The sequence below is a fragment of the Mus caroli genome, chromosome X (genome assembly GCF_900094665.2).
Source record: "Mus caroli chromosome X, CAROLI_EIJ_v1.1, whole genome shotgun sequence".
NCBI classification, from domain to species: domain Eukaryota; kingdom Metazoa; phylum Chordata; class Mammalia; order Rodentia; family Muridae; genus Mus; species Mus caroli.
Genome location: NC_034589.1, coordinates 1,999,630 through 2,021,649, shown reverse-complemented (window position 1 = coordinate 2,021,649; position 22,020 = coordinate 1,999,630). Strand labels below are relative to the sequence as shown.

At 44.6% G+C, this 22,020-nt stretch overlaps 1 protein-coding gene across 5 annotated transcripts in view; it reads right to left on the bottom strand.

Annotated features, from left to right (window-relative positions):
- Nucleotides 1–276: 276 nt before the first annotated feature.
- Nucleotides 277–22,020, bottom strand: part of Otud5 (OTU deubiquitinase 5) — a 33,266-nt gene continuing 11,522 nt past the window's right edge. For 2 of the 5 annotated variants that reach the window (XM_021153497.2, XM_029473234.1), the window contains 8 exons: nt 20,418–20,511; nt 9,334–9,398; nt 9,090–9,246; nt 8,843–8,991; nt 4,741–4,944; nt 3,155–3,356; nt 2,959–3,072; nt 277–2,683 (listed from right to left, as the gene is read on the bottom strand). In XM_021153497.2, the coding sequence (XP_021009156.1) occupies nt 2,559–2,683; nt 2,959–3,072; nt 3,155–3,356; nt 4,741–4,944; nt 8,843–8,991; nt 9,090–9,246; nt 9,334–9,398; nt 20,418–20,511 (1,110 nt within the window). In that variant the 3' untranslated portion in view covers nt 277–2,558. The remainder of the gene's footprint in view (nt 2,684–2,958; nt 3,073–3,154; nt 3,357–4,740; nt 4,945–8,842; nt 8,992–9,089; nt 9,247–9,333; nt 9,399–20,417; nt 20,512–22,020) is intronic. The other 3 variants (XM_021153498.2, XM_029473235.1, XM_029473236.1) reach the window with 2 other exon arrangements.

The window sequence follows — 22,020 nt, the reverse complement described above, 5'->3', positions numbered from 1 at the left end:
TGTCATAGGCAGAGTCCCACACTCAGTCACCATCTGATACACCTGGAAACAAGCCTCATCGGAAACAGACACATACACACTCAACCAGAGACACTGGAATTCAGAGAAACTGGTTGACTCAAGACTCAATGTAGTCACAGGCACAGACAATACAGGCAAAGCAGAAAAGTTAACACATAATCTCCCTTATTCACCCAACACTCCTAGGTGTCTTCCTATGATCCTGACAGGCTTTAGTGGAGGGGTAGATCTTAAGACACACACAAACAAGATAAGTAAGCATCACAGCCCCAGCCCAGAAGTTTATTTATAGTACAGTTCTTGGGAATAGTCGTAGACAGAAGGGAGAGTGCGAATGGGATCACACAGGGTTTTCTCAGGTGATCCCTCTGTCTTAAAAGACAAATAAGGATGGTTGCTGAAGATAGGGTTAGGGCAAATTGCAAGTAAAAGCCAAGAGTAGCAAGAGTCAGGCTGAGGCCAAATGGTACAAACTTACAAAATACGGTAATACCCCCACCCCTAAAGTCTGATAATAACCCCAACATTTGTGCTCTAAGAGTGTACCAGGTACTGTTCCCAGTAGTACATTATTGACCATACACATTCTCTGTCAATACTCACAAATCAGAGAGCATGAGGTAGCAGACATTAATGACCCCTGTAGTTGCAGATGGGACACTTTAAAGTCAAAGAGAGCCCAAAGCCACACAGTGAGACAAGGCAGGTAGATTTGAAATGAATCAACCCTCTTGGCGTGCTCATGCTTGACCACGTATTTCAGATATCCTGTAGCCACCCACTGGGCAAGCCATACCCTCACCTATAGGGCCACCCTACACAGCCTTCTGAAAGGACCCCACTGAGGCGTTGGGGAGAAGACTGCTTTGAGGAAAACCTGAGGGCCAGCCAGCCTTCTCTAGCTGGGCTTTACAAACCCTAGGAGGGGTATGGACAGAGGTGTCAACAGACCTGAGGAACAAACAACAAAAAAGGATTTAGCCATTTCATCCTCCAACGTTTAAAACCCAGTTGGGCAAGGGCCACCTCTGGTCACTGAACTAATGTAACTCATTATCGATTGTTTATTTCATCAGATTATCACAAGAATGAATGAGCATTAAGGTTGAGAGTGGAAATTCAGACACCAGTCTTGGCCTCTGGCTCATACAGTCCTTTAAATTAGCCCTAGGCTCCCGAATGCAAATATGGTAGGTGGGAGTAGGGGCTTCAGTTTCATCGATTGGGTTCTGAAGTTTATGATTTTTAATAAAAGCATCTTGCTGTATAGCCCAGCTGGCCTGCAACTATACTCTGTAGACAAGGCTGGCCTGAAACTCAAAAGATCCACCTCTGCCTCTGCCCTCCTCAGTGCTGGGATCAAAGGCATGACCACGACCAGTTGTTGAGTTATTTGTTGTTGGTTTTGTTCTTTTAAGAAACAATCTTGGTTATGTGGTTAGGTTAGTCTCAGTCTGCCTGGGCTCTAGAGATTCTCTGCCATCAGTCTCAATACAAGAAGTTAATAAACAGAAGATCAAAGATAAACCCCAGCTTACAGACAGCACCTACTGGAGAACAAGCAGACCTCAGGTCAAGCCAAATCCTGTGCTTCCCAGAGGCCCATCCACCCCTGTCCCACACAGAATAGAGTTGCTCAGGGAAACTGACATTTGGTTTTATTGTGCCAAGGACATTACAGATGGTGGATCTTGTCAACACCTGCAGTGCACGGGTGCCCCATCTGCTGAGGCTGCTCCCACTCCCTAAATTCAGATCTTGGGTAGTGGCCATGATTTCTGAAGATACCCCACCTCAAGCCTTCCAAACAGACTAGCGGTGGTGAAGGCAAAGCAATGCAGCAAGGTCAGGGTCTCACTGTCCAAAGCCAGTCTGCCGCCTGCAATGCCTGCCACCTCCCTTTGCCTCATAGCCTTTGCCCTTCCAAGGAACTAGGGGCCAAAAGACAGCAGAAATCCATCTTTTTCCTGCCCTTTCTGTCCCATGGCCAGCCTGCCTAGCTCCAAACCAGAGATGCCATCCTCAAAGGACCAACATGGCCATGAACATTGATTTTGATTTGTCGATTTTGTGAAACAAAGCACATTTTAATTAAGAAAAATTTAACAGTGAAGGCTCAGATTCTTCGGATACTAGAAGGAAAACTTGCCACTTCCATTTTCCTGTCATCATTGCTGGGAAGGGATGACAAGTTTATCTGATCTTTAAGGAAGGGTGAGCAGAAGACTTCCTTTGTCTGAATGTCTCTCTTCTGTGGGCCTCTTGCCTACCTTCCGCACCCTTTCCAGAGTCCCCTGTGGAATGCTGAGATGGTGCTGTGCGGGGGCAATAGGGCACTTCAGCTGGCAGAGACCAATGGTAGTGGCAGGGATGAGATGGATGGAGCGCATGGGTGGGCCGGCCAGAGGGAAGTGGAAAAAAAAGGAAAAGAGGAAACAAAAGAAGGAAGCCAAGAGGGAAGAAAGCCAAAGAAGTTTGGGTGGCATCAAAGGGCAGGAGTGGGGGATCGGGAATGATGTCCAGTCCCTGGGTCTCCATCAACTCTTGTCTGGGGGTGGGTCTCTGTGCACTTTGTTTTTCTTCATACTGTCTAGGTATTCCTGTTGGGATACTGCCAGCACCGATGCTAGGATCTCATCATCATCCCAATCATTCAGACCTGCTGGGCAGGAGAGAGAAGAGGACAATGATGATGGGGGGCCTCAGGTCACTTTCCCTTATTTCTGTCTGATCCCTGGCTCTGGAAAAATCTGTTCAGGTCCCAATCACTCATTGACTCCCTCAACTCTGTGAAGCCCCACTAGACCCACTGTGGAGAAAATCTTTGGGGCCTGAAATTTTCCCTCATGCCTCTGACTTGGGAGAGATGGCCAGGGGCTTCAAAAATCCTCCGGGCTCTCCCAACTTCCAGCTGGCCCATCCCCTAAGGAGGCTTACCAAAGGCAGAGGGGGACATCTGCTGGATGAGGGCCCGGCACTCCAGAGCAGGGTAGAGGGACACAAGAGGAGAGGTGGCCCGATCACCCCCTGCTGAGAACTGACTGCTTGTACCTGAGGCAGATGGACAATCAGAGGTAGGGCCCAGCAAGCAGAGCCTCAGCCCAAGCAGGCACCCTGAAAGCAAGCCACTGACCTGGTGCACAGGGTGAAGGAGGTTTGGCAAGAGCTAACACAGTGCCTGGGGAAGGGGGCTTAATGCCTAGCTCGGCATGCAGTTCAGGGTGCTCAGGTGACGAGGCTGAACTTCGTTGCCGTGGGGACCGACTAGTCCATTCCTCCAGGCCACTGGAGGCTGCTGCTGTGGCTGAACTGCATGTGGCACTGGCTTTCCGGGGCTGCAGTAGGGAAGGAAAAAGTGATAAGGACCTACACCAGCTATGACCCTCCTGTGCCAGAGTGATTATACCCTTTCCAGAATCCTGGCTATAGCACAGCTTTAATGTATCACAGTGGACTACTGGGAGGTTCTTAACTAGTCTCATATCCTTGCAGGCATCTGACAAAGTCCTATTCTTTGAAGAGATTGTGATTCCATAACACGACTGTAGTACCCTCACCTGTCACTGGGACTCCCTTGGGAGCCTCCTCCTCACTGATCTCCTACTTCAACTCTGCTTTCTTTCTCCCTTAGATTTGCTCTATAATCAGTCAGGGTGATCCTGTCAAGTCCTAACTCGAATCCTTTCTGTGTTCACAGCCCACCACCCATGGTTTCTGTCTCATTGAGAGCAAAATCAAAGTCCTCTCCAGAATTCACAAGCCACTATCCAACCTAGCCCCACTACCCTGATCTCACCCACATTCTGTTCAGCTACAGACTCTGCCTGAGTTATACCAACTCCGCTGCCCTCACCCCCAAGCTACCAAATCCCCTTTTTATGGGCTGCCCCCACCTCATCTGCTGAGGCCTACCCCGACGACTGTTTAATACCGTGAACTCAGACCATCACCACTCAGTCTCAATTGTCCCCTGTACCAAGTGTCCATTTTTCATCCACCATACCTCCAACTAATTTATTCATTATGAGCATTTTATTTCACTTAGCCAAACTGTGAATAGCCTAAGGATAGGTACTTTGGCCTGCTAGGTTCACAATGTACCCCGCTACACTAGGAATAGGACCTCCTGCTTCCTGCCACAGGCCTACAGTAAATACTCACTGATCAGATTATTCAGCTTTTGGAACCATTTAGTCATTCCAAACCCCTCTGTGATTCCCCTGGCGCCTGCCTCCCTGCTTGCTATCCTAGGAATACAACCGACTGGATCCCCCACCTCTCCTGGTCTTGTACAACCAGAGTCACAGGCCTGACCAATGCCATATCTGCCTCAACAGACAGACAGGATCACTGAAGATAGTGAAGGAAAGATTTTATATCCTCAGTACAGAATGCAGCATGCAAAGGGATTCCAAAAAAAAAAAAAAAAAAAAAAAAAAAAGCTGGTCTCTTTGTAGCTATCCATTGTTCCTTTGTGCTACTAGCAGTGGTGGCTGCTCTCTTCATTTCTTAAGAGCTGGCTCTCCACTTCTTAAAATCAAGTGTTGAGAGTTCCAAGGTACGATGTCAAGACTAAAGATGAGATGAGTTAGAGAAGGGACTGGGAGCTTCCCTTTCTCCAAGATGTCAAAATCTCTTATTTTATCCCTGTCAATTAGGGGGTCAAAAGATAGGAAGTAACAAGTCTTGATCAGGCCAATGACAGAGTCCATGACCCACCTGGCTGGGTCCCCGGACCTGGCGGGCCTGTTTCTCTTGATCCCTCAGCCACTGAAGGTAAGATTCTCGAGCCACCTGCTCCTCTATGGCCTCATTTGTGGCCTCCCAGTCTGTAGCTCGTTTCTTGTCTTCCAGCATTTGCTGTTCAATCCATGACTCTTCTGATGTCTTTATGGCATTCTTCATCAGGGACTGCTCTGCAAACTGCCAGGGGGGAGAGGAACAGGGATGTGCGGTGATGCTCTGAACGTAGGTAAGAGCCTGAATGGGCTCAGAAAGGCAGGAGGCCTACAGGCCTTAGCAAAGACAACATAGAAGTTATTTTTACAAAGCACTCCTCAGCGAATTGTGTATAGAACCATACATAACTGAAGAAAGCAGGCTTAGATATAAGACCTGGCAATCTGAACTGCTATGGTCAAAAATATGGGCCCAAACCCAAGACACCTCAAGTGAAGCATTAAGTCTGGAGATAAGAGGGGCTCTTCTGTCTAGGCCTTCATTTAAAAGAAGCCTCATCTAGCAATGATTCAATTTCACAATGCTGAAGCCTTTCTCATATATTCCCAGATAAGGCAAAGGAAAAACATGAACAGAAGTATAGACATGGAGTGGAGGCAGGAATCAAGCATATATGAGGCTGGGTATGGCTATGTGAGGGATTAAAGGGTCAGTATTGGCATCATGTGGCTGCTAGGACACTGTATTCTCATGCAAGTTCACATCAAATTTTAAGACACTACAACATTATTTGCTTTCTGAGAGAGTGTCATTGCCTGGACTGAGCTTGAACTCACTAAGAAGGCAGGCTGGCCTGGAATTCATAGCAATTTGCCTTCCTGCTTGAGGCTCACAAGTGCTGGGATTACAGGCATGATGCTAATGAAATAATAGAGAACATCGAAGTATATTTCAGGGATTAAATGCAAATACTGCTTCCTAAAATTTTGGTTAATGTTTTGTTTTCCAAAAACAATGGCTTGGTATGCAGCCCAGTCATTAGGTTTGAACTCACAATTCTCTTCCTCTGCCTCAAGACTACTAGAATTTCAGGCATGTACCACCATGTCCCTAGCAACATTATTTTCAAATGTGTATACATAACATACATAAATGCATGTATGCTAAACAACATAATTTTCTACCATGGGGCACACCAGGGGAAATATATGTATAAAATGGTTAGATCAAGCCAATTTAAAATAGGGCCGGCTCAGTGATAATGAATGCATACACAAAAACATGGGTTCAATTCCTAGCACTACAAAATGACAAACATGAAAAGTAGGTAAGCGATCTAATTGCACAGGTAAAGATATAGAGATGGCCAATGGACATATGTAACCGATACTCAGGCTGGGGACGAAGCTCAGTGGTAGAGCATTAAAACAATGTTCAACACATTTAACAATCAAGGAACCTTAAAAAAAAAAAACACTGAGCATGGCTAAAATTCAAAAAAGTAGAAAGATGAATTGCTGGGAAAGAAGAGGAATGGAACTTTCATTCATTGTGATGGCGACTGGAACAAATCAGGCCACTTCATACAATAGTCTAGCAGTTGCTTACAAATCACAGCATGATTTTATAATTCTGCAATCTTGCTTCCAGATATTAATACAACTAATCATAAAATTTAAGTTCCTACAAAACCCTGAACACAGCAGTTTACAGAAGCTTTGTTCATAATCATCAAAACCTGGAAGCAAGCAAGGATATCTTTCAAATAGGTGAATGATTAAACCAACAGTGTGCCTCCACAAATGGAACAGTGATAAGAGAATAGCTAACAAACCATGAAAAACCAGGGAAGAACCTTAATGCATATTGCTACCTGAAAGCAGCATTTTTAAAAGCTTACATACTTATGATTGCAATTACGTGACTTTCTGAAATAGGCAAAAGCAGTCAATAAAGATCAGTGGTTGCAGGAGAAAGCCTGGGGAACCTTTAGGGGCTGAAACTAGCTGATTGAATAGGTGCCTAAGATAGATGCATGGTATTATTATGCATCTGTCAAAACCCAAGGAACTTTACAAAACAAAGACTAATCCTTAATGTATGCTAATCGCCTTTTAAAGATTAGTTAAGAAGTAAGGCTCCCAGTGACAAAACCACCTAAATGAATTACAAATGTATGCAAAGACAAGCAGGTGGTGGCCTCGGGCACTTTAAAAATGAATAGAATCAGTAACACTAAACATAAAAAGAACTGCAGATATCACCGGACTCCAGGGGGTCCAGTTAATGAGTCTGCCCCAGCTTATACTCGTATATGTAAATAGCAGTCATGTAAATGACTGCTGGGTGATGGGGAAAGTTTTCTAAACTTTAAAGTGAAAATTTACTCAGGAAAAGGGAAATTTACTCAAGAAAAAGGCTAGAAGGAGGCAAATGGTCAAGGGATTGTAACTAGATCTAGCAGCACTAACCCTAAGCTCACATTAACATCAATTCAGGAAGACAGACATAATTCCCTTTCCTTAAGTGTGACTTCCTTCCTAACACTACAGCAGTCAAAAGGTGGGAAAATTCCTATGACTTCTGCCAGACAATCAACATCAACAGTCATGATCATATTCCTATCACATACTCTTGATATCTGTGCTCTTCTGCCCGAACCCAATATCAAAGTTAAAATCATTAGAAAAATGCTGGAAAAAAAATTTCCCTGCAATACTTTTGAATGGTTCTCCTTAAAATTTTTGAGATCAAAACAAGTGGGAGGAATGAGGCAGTAAGTTCAGGCTAGTAGGCATGTATTAATACTGTTCCTTGGGAAGAGACTAGATGGAGGAAAGTGTATTCTCAAGGAGGAAGGGGGCTTTGCACCAAGCTTGATGCACAGAGAAGACCTCTACACACCCCTCCCCAAAACAGATGTAAAATAGTTTTGAACAATGAAGTCTATTAATTAGAGAAACGTTTAAACATTCAGACTTTTAAAGGAAAAGGAAATAAAGTCAAGCCAGTAAAAGTTACAGATGAATCTTAAATGATATTAATTAAGTAGAAAAAATTCATTCTGGAATAGCTACATACACACAGTGAAATTCCCATTAGATAACATTCTAAACCGGTGGAGTGGGTCGCCAGATCAAAACAAAAGCGGTCAAATTCTTTAGAATTTGTTAAAGTCACAAGAAGTCAAAGGGAACAATTAAATGTGAGACAGAATCCTGGAAGAGAAAAGGCTCACCAAGTAGAAACTGAGGAAATTGTTCTTAATGAATCCATACTAATTTTTTAATGACAACAAATGTACTATGTTCATGTTAATCATAGTGGGGCATATGGAAATGCTAATATTCTCCCAATCATTCTGCAAATCTGTAACTTTTCTAAAATTTAGTTAAAAAATAAAACACCACCCCCCCTGCAAGGTTGGAGGGTATGTTGATGTTGTTTAAGATTAGGCAGGACCACCTTCTGTTTGTAGGAAGTGAAACCTGAATAGAAGTCTTCAAAACCCCCAGGAGGGGGTGAAGGGAAGATAGAGACCAGGGAAGAGAGGGGGTGGGGAGGACAGGAAGTGGGGGTGAGGAGAAGGGGAAAGAGCCTAGGAGGAAGGCAAGAGGGAGGATCAGAGGACACGATGAAAGGGGGAGGATGGAGCAGGGAAGATGAGGAGAGAGACTGTGAGATTATCTGCCAGTGGATGCTGGGCAAATCAACTCCCATCTTCTGACACCAATTAGGTCTTGGGCCTGTGGGAAGGACTTTCAGTATAGGCCCAAACTATACAATCTGCCCACAGGGCTCATTCCAGTAAGCTGTGGGTCAGGACTACATTCCAAATCTGTGACTCCAACTGTAAGTGCTCTGAAGTTGGAGAAGATCTACCTGTGTGGAAGCTTGGATACCTAGTCCAAGGTCTGCCTTACTGCTTCAAATTGAGCTCTACATCCTAAAAGGCCACTATTAACCAGAATAACATTAGTGAGCCACTTCATGGACAGGCAAATCAAAAGCTACAGAATGAGTTCTGATCAACAGTGACTCACTAATATTATAGACAGGTGAAACTTAGGGGGAGACAGTTTTATGGTCTAAGGGCAGAGCCAATGATCCATATCTACCTGGGGCACAGGGACCCACTTACCCCTGGTTTAAATGATGGTAGGCCCAGCCCCACACCAATAGTGGCCTTGTTAGGATTCACCACTGAATTATAGTGGATATTCCGGTGGTAGCTGACACGGATGGGTTCATCTTCATTTTGATGGATCCCATGGAATGTGTTGATAGGTTCTGCAGAGAAAGAGAAGGAGGGAGCATCCACAGGGGGGCCGGTATGGTTGGCTCTGATGAGGAACCATTAGTCCCTCACCTACCCACTACAGAAGTACCTGTGCTATATTGATACACCTCCACAGGACGGTTGTACATCTCTGCCATAGCCTGCATTTCAATGTGGTTGCCATGGCAGTTGTTTTTCCGCTTCCGATTGATATAGGTGGTGAAGTCTTCTGTGACATAGTTGGAGAAGTAATCAGCATTCTTCATCTGTGGAATAGATTGGAAAATTAAGGTTTGTGTGCAACGGGGATCCCCCTACCCTCCTGCTGCCCCAAGGCCTCCCTTGGATCTCACCAGATAGTCCATGCAATGCTTTCGAACAACCTCATGCATGTCCTGGTCTCCATACACCTGGTCAGCTGGGGGTGTGAGGACAAAACAAAGGAGAGGATGGGGTCAGAGCTGTCACCACCAGAGCTCTGAGTCACAGAGTCATACAACAATCATTAGGGAGAAGATGGACTGAAGGACTAGGGAAACTCCCTTTTCTACACCAAGGCCCGAGACTTCATTTGTGTTGTAAAGGAGTGGTGGAAAGAACAAGCAAGGGCTGAAAACATGCTGAACATGCACAGATCAGCCAGGTGGCCTGGTACATGTCTACCATCCCAGCCCTCAGGATGTGCAAGTGGAATGGCCAGAAGATTATGTCAAGGCCAGGCTAGGCTACCTGTCTAAAAAAAAAAAAAAAAAAAGTAGCAAAGTCAAACACTCTTGAAGAATGAAAGCTTATACGGTAGACAGGTGAGAGTAGTACAGTCAAGGGCCAGCAAGATGCTCAGTGGACAAAGGCAGTAGGGTACAATCATCAAGACTCATACACTTGAAGGAGAGAACCAAATTGCTTCCTTAACTTGTCCTCTGACCTCTACATGTGACCATCCCAATCTCCATACCCACTAATAAAAATGAAATAACAAACAATTTTTAAGTTGGGCACAGTGGTGTATGCCTTTAATCCCAGCACTCGAGGCCATCCTGGTCTACAGACTGAGCTCCAGGACAGCCAGGGATACACAGAGAAACCCTGTCTCAGTGGGGGAAACAAAGGAGAGCAGTATATACCTATAATCAAGGCTGAGTCAAGAGAATTGCCAAGTTCAAAGCCTAGATCACCTGAGATCTAGGCAAACTCCATTTCAAGCCAAACCAAACCCTACATTCAATACCTACCACCACCACAAAAAAGATTAGAATTTTTTTTTTTTTTTGAGACAGACAGGGAGGGATGACTGCTCTGCTACTTGATACATAGACTAGGCTGGCCTCAAGCTCACAGAGTTCTGCCAGCCTCTGCCTTCTGAGTGATGGGATTAAAGGCTACCATCATGATTAGAATCTTTTCTTTCCTTTCCTTTTCTCTCTCCTTCCTGCCCCCCCCCCTTTCTTTCCCAGAGTAGCCCTGGCTATCCTGAAGCTCATTCTGCAGACCAGGCTGACATTGAACTCCAGAGATCTACCGACCAGTCTCTGCCTCCTAGTGCTGGGATTAAAGAGGTGCGTCAACACACATGGCTATGATTAGAATTTTTAAAACTGAAGGGAAGGAAAACACTTTAAGTTCTGCCAAATAGTAACTAGTGAGGTAAACAGCCAGAGACAAATGACTCTCTGAGTTTCCTATGCCTCCTCTGTGAAGTGGAAAACAAACAGGTGTGACCTGACAGGTTTCTTGTGGACAATGTGGACAGTATGTGTAAAGTGGTAGAACTCCTCTACCATCTAATTCAAAGGTGTACACAGACTGATTACACAAAGCCTCCACTGAAGATAAGGGGCAGCTGACACCTAAGCCCACCGGCAGCTCAGGACCTGATGTAGTAAAAGAAACTGAGTACAGTTTGCTGAGCAGTCATATAGGCTGAGGCACAGGAAGCAGGAGTTTCTTAATTAATGTGGGCTTGAAGATTAAGCAAACCTGACTTTCACTGGCTGCCTTGAAAAGGGAATTTCCCTGTGTTTCCCCAGAGATACACTGCTCTAATGGGATCCCCCTAGGGCACAGGGGCAGGGGATGCTAGGAATGGGAACATGCCCACCAAGCAAGCCTGCCAGTCTATTTCTCTAAAGACTTGCCAGAAGGTCTTCACTGCCCAGTGATTCCCTCCATGACGGTTCTGTGTAATACAGGAATCAAAGGCTGCACTGAGAGAGAAAGTGGGTAGCTACAGCCTCATGTCATCCCAGAGGTGACTATACCTGACGGGTGGAGGAGAAGGGGCTGTGAAGGCAGGAAGGGGTAGCCCCTTCACCGATGTAAACAAGGATGTGGCTTCTGTGGCCACACTCCCCCCCTAAGTACTTCCAGTAAATCACATGTCCTGCATACAAGCTGGGGGTGGGGTGGGGGGCTGCTGCTGCCTTTCTTAGAAGCCAGGACCACAGAGGCTGCTGTGGCTGCCTAGGGTGCTAGAGGAGCTATTTTTGTAGGCTCAGTTTGGAGGCAGTGCAGTCTGCAGCTGCCATAAACAGGAACTAAGATGGGAATGAAAGGGTTAAATGGGGTGGGCTATCAGGCTCCCTGAGCTGGGCCAAGTTAATGGGAAACATGGATCTCCTACAGAAGGTAACTTAGAGGCCTGGGATTTCTATTTGTCAGCAAGATGCCAGATTTGGGAATCCTTTATCTTGCCTTGGTCTGGTGAAAGTCCATGCCACCTCTTAGCTGTGTGGCACTGGACAAGGCCTTTCATCCATAAGTGGGGACAGTAACTCTTCTCCACTTAAAATGGTAAAGACTAGAGAGGAGAGATAGAAATATATTTCTATGGGAGAATATGGCATGCTAGGTTCAATCTTCAGTATGGGGATGGGACTACAAGACATCTGTCAAGTACCTAAAGCCTAAACAGTAGTCAAAACCAGGCACTTCAGGCCAAGAATGCTGGCACATATTCCCTCCACTCAGAAGGCAGAGGCTTTCTGTGAGTTCAAGGCTAGCCTAGTCTACATAGAGTTCCAGTACAGGAACAGCTAGAGCTATATAGAGACCCTGTCTCAAACAACAAAACAAACAAAACCATTTGTCATGAGGACAGTAACTCCTATCATACTGCTAGCGACCTAGCAGTCAGCTAGAGTGCTGAGAGAATTGCTTCTTAAGCCCTTCCTCATTTCTGTTGCACTTCCTCCACCAGAGGAAAGCCCCAAAAGCATAAAGGAGGGCTACCCCTATTACAAGCACTACTAGTTCTTTTTTGTTTGTTTTTGTTTTTGTTTTCGTTTTTTTTTTTGAGACAGGGTTTCTCTTTATAGCTCTGGCTGTCCTGGAACTCACTCTGTAGACCAGGCTGGCCTCGAACTCGGAAATCCGCCTGCCTCTGCCTCCCAAGTGCTGGGATTACGCCCTGCTCTACTAGTTCTTTTTAAAGAATGCAATGGTCCAAACACTTACCTTCTGCGCCTTTGTTCAAAACTCTGACAACCAAATTCCTACCAAAGTAATAATACTGACTTTTTATGTTGGGTCCTCAGGTCCAGGCAAGTTATAATACATACAGGCTCATCCCAGATTCTATTAGAAAACACCTTGGATGGGGAAATGTCACTTGGGACCACCTATTGACTCATTATAAGCTGTTCCTTAATTTTTGACTTTTATTTTCTTAGGTTGAGACACTTGGCTGGAATAGCACTCAATCTGTAGCCCAAGCTGGCCTCAACCTCACAACAATCCTCCTCCTTTACTCTCAAGTGTGGGGTTACAGGTGTACCATACCCAGCTTATAGCTTAATCAGTAACATGAAGTAAAAGACGAATCGCAGCCAGGTGGTGGTGGTGGTATACACCTTTAATCCCAGCACTTGGGTGGCAAAAGTGGGTGGATCTCTGTGAGTTCAAGGCCAGGGTGGTCTATAGAGTGCGTTCCAAGACATCTAGGGCTCACAGAGAAATCTATAATAATAATAATAATAATAAGGATCTCTAGATCAAGGAAATACAAACAGTACTTTCCCACCAAGAGAGAAAAAACCCTTTAATAGAATAGGTAAAGCATACTATAACTTTTAAAAAAGAATATGTATTTATTTATCTATTATACATAAGTACACTGTAGCTGTCTTCAGACACTCCAGAAGAGGGTATCAGATTTTGTTACGGATGGTTGTGAGCCACCATGTGGTTACTGGGATTTGAACTCAGGACCTTTGGAAGAGCAGTCAGTGCTCTTAAGTGCTGAGCCATCTCACCAGCCCCAAGCATATCATTACTTAATATCAACTAGGTTTTCTAATTTTCCTAGCCCTCCCAGGTTAGCATGAGGGGGCCAGGATGCACTTCCTGGGGAGGGGTGCAAGGTGGGAGAAAGAGTGGCCCACTGGACCCACAAATACAGGGGGAATTCAGAGAAAATGTTTTGAAAGAAACTGAAACTCCTCCTCTTGCTAACACTGCACTTGCCCATATGCACCTGCTTTTTTCCAGAGTCCAGCTGGGAGGGGATTCCCCCAGCTGTAGTCCACCTCTGTTCTCTTTCTAAGTAGGGCTCACAAATTCTCAGCACATTACTATCATTAGTTTTACTACAGACTTTTAAAACAACTCATTTGATCTTCACTCAAAAATAAAAAGGACAAAGTTATATGTGCTAGTGATGGGGGTGGCATTGATAAAGAAATATCACGGCTGGCTCAGGATCACATACTTAGCACGCATTTAGTTCTAAACGTAGAAAGGAGTCAATAGGTGGTCCCAAGTGACATTCCCTACCCCATCCCTCACAGCCAACTTATTCTCTTAGGGCTGGGCCTGATCCTCTCTACTTCAGTTTCCCTGCTAATCCACGAGAAATTAGTTGGAACAAGGAAAAGGCCTGGGACAGGACTGGCCTGGTGGCGCATGCCTTTAATCCCAGCACTCGGGAGGCAGAGGCAGGCAGATATCTGAGTTTGAGGCCAGCCTGGTCTACAGAGTGGGTTCCAGGACAGCCAGGGCTATACAGAGAAACCCTGTCTCGGAACCCTATCTCAGAAAAAAAAAAAAAAAAAGGCCTGGGACCTAATATAGATAACAAGTATCTAGCTGCACACTTCCCTAGATTCAACACCAACCTTCCTCCCCATGGACCACACTGCTTTGCTTTCTGTGAACATACAAAGATACAAGGAAGTGCACATATGTGCCCACATGCAGCCAGCAGGGTCTACAAAAGACTGAAACCTTTGAGACTAAATACCCACATGACCAATTCCACAACACAGAACCACAGCATACAGTGAGTACATTCCTTTGTCACCAATCAAGAAAGACTTAACACTAGATAAGAAGCTGTGCATACCTAGGAACTTATACTACTTCCTTCCCAGTCTTTGTAAGGGATAGGTGGGAGAGGAACACTTCTAGCACATTTGTTTCATCTTTCTCCTCTGCTGTATGGGGAAGTCCTCCTTCCTCAGGCTCCCTAAACTCAAACCTGCATTTGCCCACACTTATAAGAAGTAAGATAGAGATTACTTTTTCCCCCTTCCTCCCTACAAAGATTATTTTGCTGTATGTATATTAGTTTTGTCTACATGTACATGTGTGCTGCGCACATACCTGATGCCCAGAAACAGGAGAGGGCAGTGGACCCTCTGGAACTAGCATTACGGAAAGTTGTGAGCCACTGGGAGTCCTGGGAACCCAACCTAGAGTCCTCTGGAAGAGCAGCAAGTACTCTTAAGTACTGAGCTCTCTCCAGCCCCACTTTTCTTTTCTATAATTTTATCATTACATTTATCTACTTTGTGCATCTGTATGCCCCAGCACATGTATAGGTCAGAAGAGAACTGTAAGAGTCTGTTCTTTCCTCTCATCACTTGAGTCCTAAGGATTGAACTCAGGTTGCCAGGCTCAGCAACAAGCACCTTTACTGGCTGAACCATTTATTTCCCTTTACCGGCTCAAGTCCACATTATTTCTAAAGGGCTATAAATGAAGTCTTCTCTTGCTTTGGAGGGACCTGAGAACCATCTACTCCTCAGGCTGCTACCTACCATTAAGTTCTGCTAAAGACAGAAAGGCAAACTTCGGGCTATGCAGATGGCTCAAGAGGTAAAGGCACCTGCTGCCAAGACTGACAACCAGAGTTCCATCCCTAGAACCTACAGGGTGGAAGGAGGAAGGAGAGAACAGACTCTTGTGAGTTTTTCTCTGACCTCCATATACACATACTATGGTATATACACACACACATGCATGCACGCACATACATGTTTAATAAAGAAAGGAAGTTTGGCTTCCGTGGAGAACCTAAAACCAAACCACACAAATGTGGGTAGATGGACAGAGCTGCAAGGGCAACAGCAACCTATTCTGCTCTCCACTGAACTCATGCTCTTGTGGAAACCCTGGCCTCATTGAGGAAGCAGCATCCAGTAAAAGGTCCTACCCACCTATCATGGTCATAGCCATGTTATGACAGGGTATACACACCCAACTGTCCCACTGGGTACAGACTATGGGCAAGATATATCACCTCAGACCTCTGGGAGATCCCCTGCCCCACCCTCCTACCAATCTGAGATATAAATTTTTCTGTTTGAGGATTCCCCTGGCAAAAATGGGAAAACACAAATGATTCTGAGCAAAGAGATATCAAAGAAGGCAGGTGTACAAGAAATAAAACATAGGAATCTACTATGTCTTAATACAATTTCAAACACTGTTGTTCTTACATTGGCTGGCGGACTTAGACAAGACAAGGTACTGGCTTTCTCTTAAGGTCTCAGTTTCTCATTTTATAAAGCTCACAAATCTAAGGCTGGCCAGTGATGCACACCTCTAATCCCAGCATTCGGGAGGCAGAGGCAGGAATATCTGAGTTGGAGGCTAGCCTCATCTACAGATTAAGTTCTACAATCCACATTCTACAGAGATTTCTAAAGAAACCCTGTCACAAAGAAAATCTGTCAAACAAGAAAGCATGGTAGCAGTATGTCTGTAACCCCAATACACAGAAGGTCAAGACATGAAGACGATCACAAGCTTAAGGTACAAGGGCACCTGGTCTAACCTAAAAAATTCCTAGAGTGAGACCCTATTTCAACCAGAAGTGGACCTGGCTAATACTTCTGGGCTATAACAGAGCCCTAGCTACGCTACTCTCTTCTGAAATCCATTCAGACACAACTATGTGGCTTCTACTTGGTCCAGAGGCCAGCACCATTGCCATGGCCAGAGCTAGACACTTCTGCCTAGTCAAAGTCAAATGGAGGTAGGGAGGCTCATGTTTCTAGGAGGTTATCAGAGCACAGCAGGGACTGGGTGGGCCACAGGATACCTGCCTCCACCTGGGAGATCACTGATGCTCATATATCTCTAGGAGGAGGTACTAGGGAGAAATGGGTACAAGCAATTGACACTGATTCAAAAGTGCTCTCTGGATGTCAGAGGCAAAACAAAGGACAGAAAACCACCTGCAGTGGACCCTCATCAATGGAAGAATAAATGCTTCTAGCTAGAAAGAAAATCTAGAGAGGTCAAAGAATGGACAAAAGCCGAGCAGTGGTGGCACACGCCTTTAATCCCAGCAGTTAGGAGGCAGAGACAGGTGGATTTCTGAGTTCAAGGCCAGCCTGGTCTACAGAGTGAGTTCCAGGACAGCCAGGGATACACAGAGAAACCCTGTCTCAAAAAACAAACAAAGGACAAACCAAGAAACTACGACAATTATTCTAATGTGCTACTTCACAACTGTAATTTTGCAGTTACTACTTGTAAATATCTTTTTTCCAATGGTCTTAGGCAAAAATGGTTATATGACCCCAAAAGGGGTTGCAAGCCACAGGTTAAAAACCACGGAGCTAGGGGCTCCTAGGGTCATCCTCTGTGCAAACTCTACCACTGTCACTTCTCCTTCAATCCTTGGCAATGCTGAGCATCAAATCCAGGGTCCCCCAAATGCTAGACAAGAGCTAGTACTGAGCCATACTTTCTGCCCTTCTTTTCAGAGCTTCTATTTCATGGCATAATGATCCAAAAGTCTCAGGAAGGCCTAAAGCGCCCAGCTGGATGTGTAGCACACAGCACGGTTAGAGAAACAGCAAAGTGTAATGTATGTGTGCAACTCACTCAATTCCAGCTCTCAGTTACATGTTCCCTCTATTAGTCAATACATGGTAAAAAGTTAATGCTTGCAGGCCTTTGTAGAAAGAGTGAGGTGATGGCCATCTGTCCCTGTATAAGCTAGGCTAGAAACAGGGGGACAGCGGAAAGCCTGGGGACAAAGTCCCCTTGTCCAGCACATGTTGTGTACTCTGCACCAGGGAAACCTCTAGAGGAGGCCTAGAGACCAGGGGCCACGTACTTCAGGGGAGAGCCCATAGGACTTGAGGTTTTACAGAGAAAAGCTGAGGGCAGCCCAGTCAGGGGAAATGTGTAGCCATAGTGCTGATAAGGAAAGGCCTTAAAGCTGCTGTGGTCAGCTCTTCCTGTATGCTTGGGCCCCTTACTGGAAGGCCCTGATGGGGGGGTGGGGGGGTAACTAAACAGACACACGCATACAAACCTGCTCTTGATGTGGATAACTATTCACACCAGGTGCTCAAGGGCTCTAAGCTGCCTCAGAGAACATCTGAGCCCAGATGTCCAAAAGCAATCTTGCTTCTTCTAACATCCATCCCGAGGTTAATATGGAACCCAGAAACTAATAGATCCTCACCTGTTCATTCTCTGCTTTCCAAACTCAGGTCTTTCTCTAGTAAATTTCCCAGGGAGAACAGAACTTTGAGCCAGATGGCTAGAAGGGTTGGGATTTTCCTCCAAAGCAACAGAAACCATTACCTGAATAGCTTCTGCTTGGTAGAAGGGTTAAGTGGCCCTCTGTCCCACCCATTCCACAAATATTTCTAGCTGAGTCTGGGAAACAACTGAGAAGAGCAGCCAGACTTTACTAGTGCTACTGTTCCATGATGACCAAGTATGCATTAAAGAGATTTACCAAAGTAAATCAAACCATATCAAAACCATCACCACAGGGAAGTCCTTTAACCTACTCTTCAACTAATGAAAGAGGATCCAGAAAGAAGAGTCACTTGCTAAAGACCAACCAGCTTATAACAAACATGCGAATCACCGAGAAACCAAGAGCAGACCTAGAAAGAACTGATGGAGCCCAGGGAGCACCCATTTCACAGATGGGGAGACAGCCAGCCTAAGAGCCACATCTTCTGATTCCCAGTTCAAAGATGTCAGGGAACGATTTTCCTTCGAAGATACCAGAACCACTGGTGTGGGAGGAGAGAACAGGCCACAATCTAGGATCCCTTCATGTCAGTATGGGATTTCAAAACTCCTTGTTTGGTCAAAGATCTAGCTCAGGCTTAACAGACGATATCAAGAAATTACTAATTCTAAGCTGGCACAGTAGCATATGGCTTTAATCCCAGCAATTGAGAGGCAAAGGCCTCTGAGACCTCTGAGAATGAGGCCAATCTAGTTTACACAGAAAGTTCCAGAACAGCCAGGACGACCAGAGTCTCAAAAGAAATTTACCAATTCTTAGTTGTGCATACTGACTTACACCTATAATTTCAGCTCTTAAGAGGCTGAAGAAGGGGCTGGAGAGATGGCTCAGCAGGTAAGAGCACCTGACTGCTCTTCCAAAGGTCCTGAGTTCAAATCCCAGCACCCACATGGTGGCTCACAACCATCAGTAATGAGATCTGACGCCCTCTTCTGGTGTGTCTGAAGACAGCTACAGTGTACTTACATATAATAAAGAAATCAATCTTAAAAAAAAAAAAAAAAGAGGCTGAAGAAGGATTATTCCAAGTTCCAAGCTAGCCTGGGCTAGAGAACGAGACTCTGTCTCAGAAAAGAAAAAAAAAATTCTAGGTATGACAACAGCACTTTACTTATGTGAAAACAAGAGAAAATAATATAGATGTATCTGTTAAAGAAGCATAGAGACGGCCGGGCAGTGGTGGCACAGGCCTTTAATCCCAGCACTAGGGAGGCGGAGGCAGGTAGATTTCTGAGTTCAAGGCCAGCCTGGTCTACAGAGTGAGTTCCAGGACAGCCAGGGATACACAGAGAAACCCTGTCTCAGAAAACAATAAAATAAAAAGAAAAAAGAAACAAACAAAGAAGGGGCTGGCGAGATGGCTCAGCAGGTAAGAGCACTGACTGCTCTTTCTGAGTTCAAATCCCAGCAACCACATGGTGGCTCACAACCACCCATAATGAGACCTGACACCCTCTTCTGGTGCGTCTGAAGACAGCTACAGTGTACTTATCTATAACGATAAATAAATCTTTGGGCCAGAGCTAGTAGGACTCAGCAGGGTTAACCTGAGTGACGGGGGTTGACCAGAGCAAGCAGAGGTCCTAAATTCAATTCCCAAGGCTCACAACCATCTGTACAGCTACAGTGTACTCATATAAATAAATAAAATAAATAAATAAATCTTTAAAAAGAAGCATAGAGAAATATTTATGAATGAAATGATAATACGATATAGTTCATAAAGTAAGGCTATCCATGTGTTAATCACTTTGTGAAGCTACGCCACTAAATCTGAAAGGGTTCACTATTTTCTCTACTTTTATGCAAGTTAAAAGACAAAAAAACTCTAATATAGAAATTTGTAGATCTAGATTTTTCTTTTTTAGACAAGACAAAATATAGCCTTGGCTGTCATAGAACATGCGATGTAGACCAGGCTGTCCTTGAACTCAAAGAGATCCACCCTGCTTTTGCCTCCTGAATGCTGGGAGAAAAACTATGCTTCACCATGCCCAATTTTATTATACACACAAGCATAAACACAGGCACTAAATACGCACCATCCTCAATATACCATACCAGAGAAACACCAAAGTGACAATATGATATAGTTAACCCACACACAAAATCCTGACTCTACGTACTTTTGTATAACCTTAGATTAGTCACTCCCCACTTCTGAGACATTTTTCAGTCTCACATTCACCTAGACTTGGGGTTAATAAAGGGTTTCACATCAGGTGGTGGTGCACACCTTTAATCCCAGCACTCAGAAGGCACAGGCAAGCAGATCTTAGAGTTCAAGGCCAGCCTGGTCTACAGAGCAAATTCCAGGACAGGGAGGGCTACACAGAGAAAATACTGACTTAAAAACTAACCAACCAACCAACCACCTACCTAACTGACAGAATAAGTGGGTTTCCTGGAGTCTTGGCAGAGCAGTATGTCAACAGTGGTGTCCCTTTATCACTACTATTGCTGTTATCATTACTCACTTAACACAATCCAACACCAGAGGCCAAACGTTAACAAGAGCTCCGCGCCTGTTTATCCTAAAATATCAAGCAGTTACCTCTGCCACAATCCTGTCTCAAGGACTGCTACTGACTACTAGGACACAGCTCAGAAGCCTTAAGCACCTCAGCCCTCAAAACCAAGACAGAGACTCACCTACAGCCCGGAATAGACAGGCACCGTCCTCCTTCATCTGCTTGATGATGAAGCCTTTCTTGTCCCGCAAGGCCTTTTCAAACCAGTGCTCCTGCTGGAGGAAAGAGTAGGAAGATCAGCAACAGGGAAGCCCTTTTCCAGGGTGCTGCCTTCAAGTTCCTGAGAAGACCAGATGATTGGCCAAAAGGATCCTGGAAAGTTCACAGCCCTTCTTGACTACTCTGTGGCTACAAAGCAGGAGACTTAAGTCTATGGACAAGGACAAGACAATGCCAGGGAGGCCCCAGATTCCCTGAAAACAGAAACTTCATCTACTTTCAGAGCCCTGCTCTCAATCTTGCAAGACCTAGCCCAGGCAGCCAGGGACCTAGACCTCATAAGTTCCTAGATGGAGAATGTGGTGTTCTAGTAAGAAGTTTCCCGGACTGGAGAGATGGCTCAGTACTTAAGAGCACTGACTGTTCTTCCAAAGGTCCTGAGTTCAACAATGTACTTACATATATAAATTAAATATAAATATATATATATGTATATATATATATCACAAAATTTTAAAAAAAGTAAACAATAAAATATAATCTCTAGCCGGGCAATGGTGGCGTACACCTTTAATCCCAGCACTCAGGAGGCAGAGGCAGGCGGATTTCTGAGTTCGAGGCCAGCCTGGTCTACAGAGTGAGTTCCAGGACAGCTAGAGCTATACAGAGAAACCCTGTCTCGGAAAAAAAAAAAAGAATGGATTAACAAACAAACAAACAAAAAATATACATATATAAAATCCCTAGGGGCTGCAGAGATGGCTCAGCAGTCAAAAGCCCTGACTGCTCTTCCAGAGGTCCTGAGTTCAGTTCCCAGCAACCTCATGGTGGCTCACAACCATCTGTAATAGGATCAAATGCCCTCTTCTGCTGCATCTGAAGACAGCAATGATGTACTCATATACAGAAGATAAATAAAATCTTTTATTCCTAATTATTAATGCTATAGATGATTTTATTAGCCTTTCCCAATAAAGATATACAGTTATCTGAAATTCCAAATCTCTAAATGCTTTGAACATCAAAAGACTTGAAAAAATACAGAAAGCCGGGTGTGGTGGTGCACGCCTTTAATCCCAGCACTCAGGAGGCAGGGCAGGTGGATTTCTGAGTTCGAGGCCAGTCTGGTCTACAAAGTGAGTTCCAGGACTGCCAGGGCTATACAGTTAGAAACCCTGTCGCGAAAAACCAAAAAAAAAGAAAGAAAGAAAAATATACAGAAATCTCAAAGTCTTCATCTAATTCATGTCTCATCATAACCTAAATAGAATATACCAAATACCCTACTTAAGGGTGAAGGCTCAAACATTTTCCCACAGAAACATTTAGGCACTTGATCATGAGGTGCTTCTTCAGCCTGTTAAAGTATTATATAATATATAGTATAAACACCAGGAAACGTTGAAATTCTGAGTAGTTTCTAAATTTCAAATCACATTTGATTCCAAAGTGTTTGGTTAATCAACAAATACAAACTCATACTTCTAGATTAAAATAATAATAATAATAATGACCTTGACAGCTTAAAACATTTCCATTTCAAAAGGAGGCAGAAGCAGATCTTT